This window comes from Calypte anna, chromosome 2 (genome assembly GCF_003957555.1).
Source record: "Calypte anna isolate BGI_N300 chromosome 2, bCalAnn1_v1.p, whole genome shotgun sequence".
NCBI classification, from domain to species: Eukaryota; Metazoa; Chordata; class Aves; order Apodiformes; family Trochilidae; genus Calypte; species Calypte anna.
In genome coordinates, this window is record NC_044245.1 from 30,667,353 (window position 1) to 30,681,007 (window position 13,655).

A 13,655-nucleotide genomic window follows, 5' to 3' on the forward strand; every position below is an offset into this window, starting at 1 on the left:
CTGATGCCAACTTACTAGATTTTATTTACTCCTCAGTTTTTTAACCACTTATGTCAAAGGAAAGTGTGGGATGGATTTTTTTATGTTGTATTTTTTCCAGATTTGTGTTGAAATGTATCCATCTGAAACATATACTTGATTAACTTAGATAGAAGAACAGTTGAGCCCAACCTCTGCTCTTTAAAGAATGGTCAAAGAATCCTTTAAAACTACTATAAAAACTTCTGCTTTTTAAACTGTTATTCAGGACATTGCTGCTATCAAAGGATTATCACAGGTCAAAATTTCCATGAGCAGGTATATGACAGAATGTTTTTTTTGAACTATGCTAAGAGAATAAGTAGAGTATCTCTGGTTAGAACATGTGGTAACTCGAGAAGGACTGGTTTTGATTTTTATGATGGCAACAGTTGTGCAAAGAATCCAGAGCAGGATGAGCAATTCAGTATATTTTTAGTTCCTTTTAGAGATCACTTTTATATTGTAGTATAGTTAACAGTGGTGGGATATTTAAGGCAACTTTAGAGTTTTACAATGATTATTTAAGAAAGAGAAATAACTCACAAAGATGAATACACCATGGTGGGTCTGAAAAATGGAAGGGTGTGTCAGACTGCAAGCAGCATCTCTGTTCAGCAGAACTGTGATCCAGTGACCATTAGGCAGATCCCAGGAGGTTTCTGGAGGAAGGAGAACTGAAGCAGAGGATGAAGAGTGAAGAGATTCTCTAGCAGAAGAAGGGACAGGTAAAACAAAAGGCAGTTATAAATATCTTTTAAAAATGTTTTAGATTATTATTTAAACTACTGTTTTTCCTCTCTGAGGCAGGTTCCAGATAACTGTAATTAACAGGACAAGTAACATTTCCAGTTTCAGCAACTATGGTATTTCAGAAAAGCCTTTGAGTAAACAATGTCTCTCTCAGATGTATTTCCATATCCTTTCAAGCCACCTTCACATATATGTGCAACAAACTGAACGCAGTACAGAGCTGGTAGCTTTCAAATTTTAGTTAGTCATCCTTCATATGAAATATTCCAGCAATGAAGGTTTGTGGTACAAGCTTTCTGCCTGCTGAAACACCTCTGCTATGAGGCCTCTTGTTTCTTAGCTTGCTTTCTGTATGCTTAAAGTCTTCAATGTGAAAGTCAAGCTATCACAGAGATATTTTTTGCAGGAAGCATTCGTATCAATTCCTTTCATAGTGCAAAGCGGGGATTTTCTGCACACAGAGCTTGAAACATTAGTTGCACTCAGTCAGGAAAAGTTACCTACATTTCTTTTCACTTAAGTCATCCCCTTCCTCTTTAATGCCTCCACATCCACTTCAGGGACAGGTAGCTTAATTTCTATCATCTGTAGCTTTACAGAGTATTAGCTTTGCTACACATGCCAATGATTGAGTTATACTAGATGTGCTTGAAAGAGCCTGCAGCCTACACTGCTCATTCAGGAAACTGGGAGTGAAGTAAATCCATATGTGTGTTAGAAAGTCAGTGTTCAGATAGGACTCATGTTTTCTGGCTCTTGGTACTTTCATGCACAATCCTTCTTTGAAGACCTGCGTCAGTGATAGGATTTTTGATAAAGAAATTTTTGCTATGCTTATAGTTTAACACTGGCATTTTGATGCTTTTAAAAACACATTCTTTTCTTTCTGGTTAGACATTCAGAATGTTTTCCTACCCTTACAATTTTTAAAAGACTCTTAAATGAAAATAATATATATGATTAAGCAGAAAAAAAAAAGCCAAATATTCGGTGTCAGCATTAAGCTACAAACACTATATTATCTGTAGATTTTGTTTAACTTTAAAAAAAAAATGCTAATCAAGATAGGGGTTTTGCTGAATACTTTGGCTGCTCCAAAGCACTTGCAGAGCAAAAGTAACCTCTTGGAAAATTCCTTCTGACTTTTTCCTAGTCTTGTGATTCAGAAAGCATCACATTTGTGACAAATTCATGCACACTCAGCATCTAGATAGACTATCAGATATGTGTGATATATACATGAACTAGAACCAGAAACCACAGTGTCTAATCCTATTTCATTTACTTGTACAAAATCCAACCATTTCATCTCACAGGAATTAAGAAAAGCATATCTAGTAGGATTTTACATAGATGCATTTCATATACAGCTTGACAACTGGCCCAGCTAGTAGCTCTAATTCAATGGGTTCACCACTTACATCACTGTATTTCAACAGCAATTCACAAAGTAAACACTGAGTAACACCAAAAAAACAAAAACAAACAAACAAACAAAAAAACCCCTCTGTTTAAACACCTGAAAAATTTAAGGCAATACACAGAACTAACAGATATAAAATGGAGTGAGATGCCATTTTCCAGTCACTACAGATAAAGTGCTGGCTGCATGATGAAGGTGTTTGTAGGTTGTTCTTCATGAGATGTTCTTCAGAAATCCAGTCTTAATTATGCATGAGTGTGTGATAGAATCTGACATCTGACTTTATAATACTGTACCATTTCAGAGCAATTATTCATATATTTACATTAGTTTTCTTGTCTTACAAGAAAACTACATACTGTGCACTAAGGTATGCAGTTTCAGTTGGCTATCTCTGGCTTTAAAAGTTTACCATTCATCAGATGCAGCATGCCCAAGGGATCAGCTAAAATATCCCAAATTTCCTCTGTACGTTTAGGTGGCCATTTTCAATTCCTCAGGAAGTGCTGTTTTGTTTCCTTGTTGCCCATTTTTACTTCCAGTCCAGGGAAAATTGGGTAGCAGCTATTCAAGTGGTCTGAAGGAAACTTTTCAGTGGATTATATTTGGTCTTACTGTCCCAGCTCAGTCTTCTCACACTCATCTGAAAGCAGAAAATAACAAATGCCGTATCTTGGCCAATGCAATGTTCAGCTTTCAAAAGCTGGAGAGAAAGCTGGCTCATGTGTCAGAGCAGACAACTGTCTTGAAGGGTGGGTACTCTCAAGCTGTGGTTACAATTTTAACTTAATCAGCCTTCCTGGAAATGAATCATAGTCCCTTTGAGGATGCAGGCTCCTGCTGGTGCCCTGGTGTACTGAGCAGCTGCCATTGAATCATTTTCATCAGCCACTCCTTCATGTTAACCTTAATTTGCCAGCCATAAAAATGGTAAGAAAGTACTCCCTCCCACCTCTCTTTTTAATACTTCTTTATTTAATGTACTGCGCAGTATTTTTCAAACTTTATTGTGGTTTGATTAAATTGATTTAACCAATGACCTCTTCTTATTTATTTCCTTATTTATTTGAAGAATGAATATTGACTCAGAGTTGCTTTAAAGCAACTTTAGGCAACCTGAAGCTCTGCCTAACGTTAAATACGTATTTTTTCCCCCCACTAGGTTTCTTTCTTATTTCTTGTTGTAGTTTTCTTAGTTACCTATTGATGTGTGTGTCTTTGGGAGCACTACTTAATTCCACTAAATCTCAGGCTATCAATCTGCAAAACAAACATAACAAATCATCCTGTACCAATCTGATGATGCTTAATTGTGTTTGTACACCATTTTGAGTTCCTTAGATGAAAACACCGTGTACTCTTATTACTGCTATTCTAATCTTTACAAGTGAAATCCAGTCCTATTCAGGCCTACTTTGAAAACATGATCAAAATGCTAGAAAACTCAGGTCCAGTATACTGAAAAATAAATTCAATTTCATAGCTTGAAATGTAATATTATTGTAACAGTAATGGTGAAGACATTTGACAGGTGTAGAGAAGATCAAGCTTCTTTCTGTTTCAAATGACTAATCAGAGAAATTCCTCAGAACCTTGAGAGCTGAGCAGCAGTTGCATCCATTTTCAATTACTTGATTTCTTTTTTTTTTTTTTTTTTTTTTTTTTTTAAGAAATTAGGAACAGAAGCTTCTGGTTTGAACTGAAAACACGCCTCAGTGTGCTTGGAAGTTATCCAAATAGCATCTGCCACAGTATTTTGTCTATTCCTAAACGTTTTTCTTTTCATGATAAATTTGTATGGTATGATACAATTAAATGCATTTCCCATGGAGCACCATGGAGGAAGTCTGGCTGTCTCTTTGGATGTCTTCAGACTATTTTACACCATCATGTCTACTTGTCATAATATCATATAAGGGGTATAGAACATTTCACCTATATATTTTTTATAATTTTCTGCAAATAAATAGTTATTAGATTTCAAAAATAAAATTCTAAGATACCAATTGAAGCTGTAGAACAGTGCTGCTTAACTATCTTTATACTATTTCACTTATTTTATCTTTCTAATATTTTATACTTCTATTTCATATAGTATTCATGCAATTTTTTATATGTCACACTTGCTTACTTAGAAGAGAAAAAGGACAATTTTCTCTGCTTTTAATAACCATATTCGTGTTTCAAAGTGGGACCTAAAGCCTTTCAGCCCAAATTTATTAGTTCATCAAAACTGGAGATACAGCAAGGGGCACCTATATTTTATTCATGGGTTTTGTTTTTTTTTTCTGTCTATGGCAAGAGCGAATACCGAAACGAATCTAAACAATAATTTGGGTTTCAGTCACTTGAAAACGACTAATGGCTGGGTAGGGAAGATGAGAGCTTTTAGTTTTCAAAAAAAGAAAAGGGGTGAGCTTTGGTGGCAGGTGTTGCCTGTGCCTGCCACTGGAGCCAGCGGTGGCCTTCCCTGCCGGATCCTTCATCCCGGTGCTGGCACATCCCTGTCCCCCACCATCCTGAGGACGCAGCGCTCGGCATCTGGCTGCTGGTGGGCAGGCTGGGCTCGGCCCAGCCGGTGTAATGCTGTTTGTAATGAGAAATCTAAACAGGGAATGGCAGCGAGGCATGACAGGAATGTGTTTCCATTGGAGAAGCCCGTGCAGAGAAAAAGCATAAGCAAAGCCATGTCCAGAAGGCCTTTCAGCTGGCCAGGACGGAAGACTGATGTTATTGTACGCAGGCTGTCACGCTGCCAGCCCTCCCTCACGGGTTTGTTTTCTCTCATGCTCTCCCTCTCCCTCTCCCTCTCTCCCTCTCCTCTGCCTTCCTCCCGGGGCCGGCTGTTTGCTCAGGTGGACAGTGACACCGTTTGGAATGAGCTGCACTCGGCCGGGGCGGCACGCATGGCGGTGGGCTGTGTCATCGAGCTGGCGGCCCGCGTGGCCTCCCGGGAGCTGAAGGTGAGGTCCGGGCCACTCTGTGGGTGGGAGAGATGGGAGGGGAGGGGGAAGGTGGGCGGCGGAACCCTGGGAGGGAGGGTGGAGGGGAGGCATCCTTCAACCACTCCACTCCAGGGAGGGTGGCGGGAGGAGGGCTGGGAGGATGGCCACGGAGATGTGGCAGCTCAGGAGGCTTCTCCAGGCCACACTGCCCACACGCTGCCATAAGCTGTGGTGGGTGCTCCCAGCCAGGAGCGCTACAGCCCAAAGTGAAGTCGTGCACGTCATCCGCCACTACCTCCTGCAGTGATTTTTGAGTTTTTTCAAAATGTTTTAAGGATGTTTGTTTAGTCACGTGGCATAACCTAGGGATACCACCCAGAGAGATGAGAGGTGAATAGTGTTGTGCAGGCAAGAGGGAAGAGAAAGGAGGCTGATGAGGAGAGCTGTGACCTGGAGGTGCCTTCCTACCCGCCTGACTGCCCTGCGCTCTTCTCCCTGGCCCCCTTTCCTTTCCTATCTCCGGGCCCTGCGATCTGCAAGGCATGATGTACAAAATCCAAATTATCCCCAGTCTAAACAATTTATAAAAGCTCCAGACCTGACGGACTTTGACATTTTATTTGGTATTTTAACAGCCCTTTTTAAAGGTGCACCATATGCGACCAGAGTGCAGGCTTGCCCCAATAAACATAGTTGGAGCTAACATGTCTCATTAATGAAACTGTTTATTCACTTTTCAGTCCAAATACTAATGGGAATGGTATTTTCCAGTCATTTCCAAAATCAAGATAGAAATACACATAATTTACATTGTATGATGATTTTTAAAATTAAAAATGCATTTGAACATACAGATTTTCTTATTTCAGTCAAAATACATTAGCTACATATTTGGGAGGGGTACATATGTTTATGTGCATATATATATACACAGACATAGAAGACACAGGTAAATAAATGATAGTGTGCTCTGGTGAAATGCAGTACTATAGCTCTGAGCCATTCAAATACTGTTAGTAAACTCTCATATTCAGACACCAAATTTATTTGCCAGCTATTACAAAAAATGTACAAATTTTGACATCTAGATCAAGAACAGGGAGCATCATATGGCATCCTATTGTGCATCCTTTCTTATGGGTACTTCAATCCATTATGCTTTTTGGGCACAGTAGGATTCAATACACAACTCACTGTGCATTACTTTCACCCAATGGGGCTAAGGAAAGCAAAGGATTTTTTAGCTGGTTTTTACACCTGGAATGGTAAGACCTACATCTGTTTCTAAGTCTTTGTGAAATCAAGTAATGATAAGACTAATGAGATAAGTCCTGTGTACAGCTGACATGAGCAGGGGCCTCTGCAGTCTTCACTGCTTACCTCTGCACATTTGTGGTGCTATTCTTCAGTCTGAATGTTCTTGGTTGTTTATGTATGTGTGATGGACAGTCTTATTCTCTGGAGACTTTCAAGACCCATCTGGATGCATTTCTGAGTGACCTGCCCTAGTTTTGGTACTGCTGTGGCAGGTGAGTTGGACTTGATGATCTTCAGAGGTCCCTTCCAACCCCTGACATTCTGTGATTCTGTGAAAAGAATCAAACATGAGCCACAGTGAGTTTTTGGTTGCTATTGGTATTGCAACAGTCTGTAAACAAATCTTAAATTTGCTACTAGTTTGTATTTAGCTGTAAAATTGTTGTTCCTAAATAGAACTTTTGAATACAGTGCAGAAAGCTGAATCAGTCCCATGCAGCTTCTGGTTCAGGTATAGGAAGGGTAATTGTTCAGTAGATATACAACATTGTTGGCTTTTATCAAATCATTTAATAAAGAGGAGTGGAAAGTATTTGCTGTGACAGAGAATCAGGAATACTCATGCCATTCCTGCTAAGTGTTTATCTAACCTATCTACTTCTAGCATGAAGCCCAATGACTTAGACACCACCATGCCAACTATAGGAACTAACAGTCCACATGTGGTGTTTGTAATTTAAAGTTATGAAGAGGTTTTTAAGGACTAACTGACAGAAGAAAAGAATGATAGCAGAAGTTCTGGAAATGCACTGATCCTGAAATTAGTTATTTGGGCAGAATCCTCCTATGTTTGTCACTGCGTCCACACAAACCTGGGTTCTCCTGGCAAGCTGATCCCAACAGTCTCATATGATAAATGGCAGTATGGGGGGGGGAGGTGGACTGCAGTGTATTCTGGGGTTTTCTACATGGTATTCAGGATGAGATTTTAGGTAGCAGTAAGATTTTAGCCCCATATTAGTACATTCCAATCTACCTTTCTGGCTTAGCATGTCACTGTTCCATCTTGCTGCTATTTTTCCAATAGAAGGATAGATTTTGCATTGATCAGTTGTTCCTAATATAGGGAAAATGCCAATTCTGTACTGCATTTGGGAAATTTTGAAGGGAAATAACTGATACTATCCACTTCCAAGTGCATTGATTGAGCAACTATGCATGTGAAGCAACTATTTGGGGCCTGTATAGTGAGTACTGAGTGGGAGGATTAAGCTCTGATGTGAATATGGAGTGATCTGCTGCAGCTTCAAAACCTTTGGATGACAAAAAAAAAATGCTTTCCAAGACTCCTGTGTAAGCAATAGCAGCTCTGCAACTTGTAAATAGCAAGATGAGAGCAGTAAAGAAACCTGCTGTAGTTTTTCCCTGGAGTTTTATTGCTTTGGATTTGCTATCAGATGGTGCCCTGTCATTCTGGTGTCATCTTAAGAAAAAACGTAGATTATGAGACAGGACATACTGACTTGTTCTGAACTCACACAGTTCCCTTAGGAGAGCTGCATGGCCTGAAGTTCACAAAGTCAGACTTGCAAGACACAGCAAGGGCTTCCCACAGGGCAGTGCTCCAGACTGCAGCAGCAGAGGCAGTGGATTATCTACTCACTGCATTGGAGAATCACAGATACCTCTATCTGAAATAGCCATTAGTATAACCTCAGAGTAAAACTAACTTGCATAGACCAAGTCTGAGAAAAGAGCCCACATACATGAGAAACTGGAGCTATTAGTTTAACAGATGCTTATCTGACATGAGAATTATCAAATTTGTCAGTGTAAGTGGCTATGAACAGCCCAGATATTTCTTACAGCTTCATGAATCGATATATTTGTAGTTTTAAAAGTCTAACATGGTTTTCCTAAAATAAAAATTAATTTAATAGCTTATTTTATTGAAACGTATTCAATTAATTAAAAAACCCTAATGCCTCACAACACTGAAAATAAGTCTTCACTGGCAAGTTGGACAGCAGAAACAAAGAGACATAAACTGCTCTGTATTGACTGGCCTCTGACTTTTAAAATCCATTTCAGGAAGCACTAGACATTTCAATTTCCATTCTTCATGGTGCCTACTAATATCACTTGTTATTGCACAGTGTGACAGTAATAGTTTTGAACTATAGGTATATTGCTAAGGGTTGAGAGTACTAACTACATTAGTCTGAAGAAGAATTGAGAGATTCACTACAGAGCTGAGCATGGGTCAAACTCATACACAAGACAAAACATTCTCTACCCTATTCTGAATTTCCTGAGACTCTCAGTCCCATTTCACACAGGTCTCATCTAAGAACAGCAACATTTTGTCCATCTGATTTGGACAGTGTTCAAAAACTGACCAGGAGTTAAGTTTTCTTCACTGTAGTTCAACCCCCTTGTGAGACATCAGGTTTCTTTGATCTCCCTGACTAATGGAGGAAGCATCAATATGACAGTGCTAAGGATGAAAAGATGATATTCTACCTCTGCTGAAATAGTAAATCACTGTGGTGTTGTTTTTTTAAAAAGTCAAGACAAATCATCCTTCCTCTGTGGAACTTTAATATCAATGTTTTTTATTTGATTAAAACAAATAATCACAATTAGGGGGTTAAGAGGTTGGGTTTGTTTAAAATAATATAATGAGCACTCATTGAGGTTCATTTGATGCACTTTTGAGATAATATTTAATAGTGTTTAAGGAATCATGCAGCTGAAATCTATAGTATGATATACGTGATGTTGAAAGCCACATTTTTCCTTTTTTCATTACTTTAGTTACTTATACAATGAATGTCATCTTGGCAATATTACAGCAGGAGGCTAGTGTAAAGAGTGCATGAAGGTTGCCCTTTTTCAAGTGCTAATAGTTGAGGAGACCTGCTGATGCATGATGAGGTATTTCTATTACATGGAGCTGGTGCCACAGCTCTCCTGTCTACCTGTTTTTCTGTATCTACTTTTGCTAATTTCTTCATCCCCCAACAGATTTATCTAAATGGTTTTTAGTCTGCTGTTGACCACAGATCTTTATAAGAGCAGAGTATATGGAACTAGGTGAATGTAATTACAGCAGTAAATAATTTTAATAGATAAGTCATATGATATATTCCTTGGGGCCTGAGGAAGAAATACTGGAAGTGCCCTGCATATTATTTCTTGCATGTGATATAGATTATAAACCATTGGAAATGGTTGTCTCTAGCTTCAATCTAATGAAAGCACCTTCAGAAAGAGGGCCCTAAAAAGCCTGTGTCTGCAGAGAGAGCATTTCTTTCCTGGAAGTGTCTCCTAAGCACCTCCTTCCTCACTCTATTGCCACAGTAAAATATGGATGTACTAGAAGGATAATGCAAAAGGAAATGGTGCCTGTGAGGGCTCATGCTGTAACACAAATCCTGCAGGACCAAAAGGCATCTCTGCAACTTAGTGTCCCAGTCACTGCTCTGCAATAGAGTGACTGATTCCAGGAACATGTGGTCTGATGACTTGGTGTCTCTCTGCTGCCGTGTGTGCTGTCCTGCCCTGTCTTCCTGCTTTTTTTCCCACTCTGGGCTGGATCTTTGCTTTACATCCACTCTGATGCTCAGCTCAGTTCCCCTCTCCTCCCTGGCACCATAATACTTCATTCTCAGGCAGCTACACACAAAGAGACTCTCCCCTTGCCTGCACAGCAGGCACTTCCCTCCTGCTGCTTAACTGGACCAGTACAGAGGTCATCCAAACCCCACGTGAGACAAACCTTAGAGGAAAATAAAGGAGGGTTTCTTCATCTGCCTCTCCCCCGAGTCTCAGATTTCATTTATAACTTTTAGAGTTTGCAGAGGATTTCACCTTCAGGATTTAGATTGCCAAATTATTATTTTTTTTGAAAGAGTTTACATTGTTGATATTTCCAATTTGTTAACCAAATTATTCACGCTGATGCTGCCACCTTTTTTTGTTGCCATATGTTAGGTGCTTATTAAATTACTTATCCTACTTCTAAGAAGCTGTAATTCAGATAATTGATTACGTTAGCTTGATGATTTTCCAATAATTATCAAGCAAGCACCAAGCACTTTGTTGAATAATGTCCTTCACCATATTATTTGTCCTTGTAATTGTTTTATTGTGTGTTGTTCTATGAGCATTAAATGTATATCAACTTATTTTCTGATAACAAATTTTACATTTCTCTGGCTGTCCCTTAATATCTTACAATTGACTAACAGGAAAAAAAAAGCCAATGAAAAATACGCCTCAAAAAAAGTATACCTAATAAGAACCTATTTTTGCAATGGAGGATGACTTTCCATGATAACGGGCAAGTCACTGGCAGAGCAGACCATGGAACTATTGAAAATCCAATGGAACATTTGTGAAATAGTGTTCTTCAGCCTCATATGACCTCATTCACTACTGTTATAAGCTGAAATTAATTATTTAAAGTACAGTAATTGTCACAAGGGTTACTGTCTAGTTTACTTTGCCCATCCTTTAAATATGTCAACCCCAGTGATGGCAGCACTCCTTCCTGTGATAAAAACATGTAAGCACCATATATTTTCAATTTGAAACAGAAGAGACCTAGACAATATACTAGCAAGAGCTGGTAAGATTTTTATGGTTATTCCCTATTTTTAAAAGAAGTTTGATTGAATTAATAATCACTTTTGCAAAAAAAAAAAAAAAATACTCAAGAAAAAAGGCACAGAAATTAAAAGCATGGTCTGAGACTGTCTTGAATATCCACTTCAGCTGAATTTTGTGCAGAACAAGCCCTTTCTCTACCTTACCCTAAGTATGTGTGTGTGTGTCCACACACACAGACACACAAAGCAGCCTTGTAAGTAGTTAGGAAGTGAATATTCACTCATTTAACAGAATGAAAGCAACTGAAATTAGTTTCCTCTGAACCAGAATCTGGCATTTTCCAGGGATGGTTCTTTATGATATGTCGTGTTGAATCAGTACCAAAATAAACCTTCTGTGTTTGGCCATTGCTATTCTGGTGTCTTTGTATAATCTGTGGATAATTTTCATTGAACTTGAAACTCATTTTAACTGAGCTTGGTTAATACTGTTCTCAAGGCCTTTGTCACACAGAGCTAGGGAGGAACCATGATACAGTGAATTATACTAATTTAGTGAATAAGCAGAATTAACTTAATCATCCCCTTCCCCCCTCAGTGTCTTATTTTTCTAGTCTAAAAGTATTCTGTATAAAAATAACTCAATCATCTTTCACAGCTTTACTGCTATGTTTTCTTAGAACAAAACCTAAAATGAACTATCTTTCTAAAGACATAATAAACAAAAAGAGCTGAAATCACAGTCTCCCTAGGCCCACAGTGTCCTTCCAGTAATGCTTCAGGCCAGCAAGGTTTCATGTCTGTCTGAACAACCCCACACAGCTCCTCTGGTTATCTACTGGATTCCCCTTTCTTGGGAAATGTCCTGTGCTCAGCTCCATGCGTGAGCCTTGCCCTAGCCTTGTTTCTAGCTCCCTGTTTCACCCTCTGCCCTATGACAATTTTTATCTGCCTTAAAAAAATACCTGAGGGATGTGTGGCAGCCACAAAGAGACATTTTTTCCACGCCTTAGACACAGCATTTTTAGCAATACATAGTGTGTAAGAAACAATAATGAATGCTTATTTTGCTAGTGTTAAAGATACGATTGATGAAAGCCATCAAAGTTACCAATGAACTCTCATAGATAGTAATTCATATTCTTTGCTTTTACAAAGTTAGAAAATTACAAATTTTTATATGAAACCATCTCTTGGATGCTTTATCCCAGTAATTATGGTTATATTTAAATCTGAATTACTATTATTATTTCATATAGCAGTACAACTTTAATTATATGTGTGGTAGGTAGCTTATCTCCATGACCACTCTGTACTTGAAAATCTTAGTTTGGTCTCTTTCTCAATATAGTTAACACTAGTTGTGGCTGAACAGGCCATCACAGCTGTATAGAAGTTATCCAGCAAGCCCCAACTTTTCCTGTATATTTTCTGGTACTACCACCTAAGACCTCCAGGAAAGCAGACAGGGAACTCTTTGTTTCCATCACAGAGTTAAATGTTTAATGTTAATTTCTGTTCTTGGCCTCCACTAGCTTCATCTGCAAGACAAAATGGGTATTCCCTCATGTCCATTACTGTTTTCTTGGCAAATCTATGTGCTACTAATACTGCTCTGTTGAATCATGGGTTCTTGTTCACTGCATTTGTAGACCCCCAGGGCCAGATACTGACTTATGCTCTGGCAGTATGAACAGCTTGTAAAATTGTCCTAAACAGGTACCTGAGGACTGCCTCAGCCTTACACCAGTCACTCTTATGCTTGCCCTCCCTGCTGGATGGCATAGCTTGGAATCAAGTTACAACAGAAGTGGCTCTTGGTAAGAAAATGGTTGTCTTCCTCAGGGTACCAGTTGATGTAGGCAGCCAATACTTAAAGCAGTCCTCATGTTTATTACTGTAGGAGTTAACTAAGACAGACATAGCATGGTTAAAGATGGCACAAAGACCACTTCAAGGGTTACACCCTGTCAGATGCACTGCATGGAGCACCTTTTAAATTTAAATAAATTGGGTTTTGGACAGTTTAAAAATACAAAGCTGTGGATATATAAAACATAAAGAATATCAGTTCTGACAGGAGAACTGGATACATTTCTGTGTAATAACTGAAAAAGTTTCTGCAAGAATTCAAGTGTTAGCTTCAGTGATTTGCTTCTCATTCTGAAGCCTGTGCACACTGAAGCAAAAATAGAACTTTTCCATTAAAAACAAGTGCATGTCCAAGAATGCACTTTAAGCACTGTTAATTTTCAGAGCTAAGGACTAAATAGGTTAAGAGATTGATACATGTAGGAAATAGAAACTCTAACACCACCTGACTTTTGGAGTGTTTTGAGGCCCTGAATTATATACCTGGTCTCATCATGAAAAACACAGAGGTCACTGGGACAGCTGTCCTTCCCATTCTATGCAGCTGCAGTTAGCTATTGTATGCAACAAAGTTCTGCTGATCATCACTGGGAATTACACCCATTTTCTGGAAAGCCTTTTTTCAAAGGTTATGAATTTCTGGATAGAATCATAGAATCACAAAAAAGTTGAGCTTGGAAAGTGATCTCAGGAGTTCATCTGGTCCAGTCTGCTGGGTGATCTACAACTAGTTGCCCAGGACTGTGGCCAGTTGGCTTTTGTATATCTCCAGAG

The 13,655-nt window shown here is 38.9% G+C and overlaps 1 protein-coding gene across 1 annotated transcript in view; it reads left to right on the top strand.

Annotated features, from left to right (window-relative positions):
• The window catches only part of HDAC9 (histone deacetylase 9), a 453,995-nt gene that overhangs the window by 340,707 nt on the left and 99,633 nt on the right, over positions 1-13,655 (top strand). Inside the window, exon 18 of the mRNA XM_030444746.1 lies at positions 5,050-5,157. Within this exon, the coding sequence (XP_030300606.1) occupies positions 5,050-5,157 (108 nt within the window). The remainder of the gene's footprint in view (positions 1-5,049; positions 5,158-13,655) is intronic.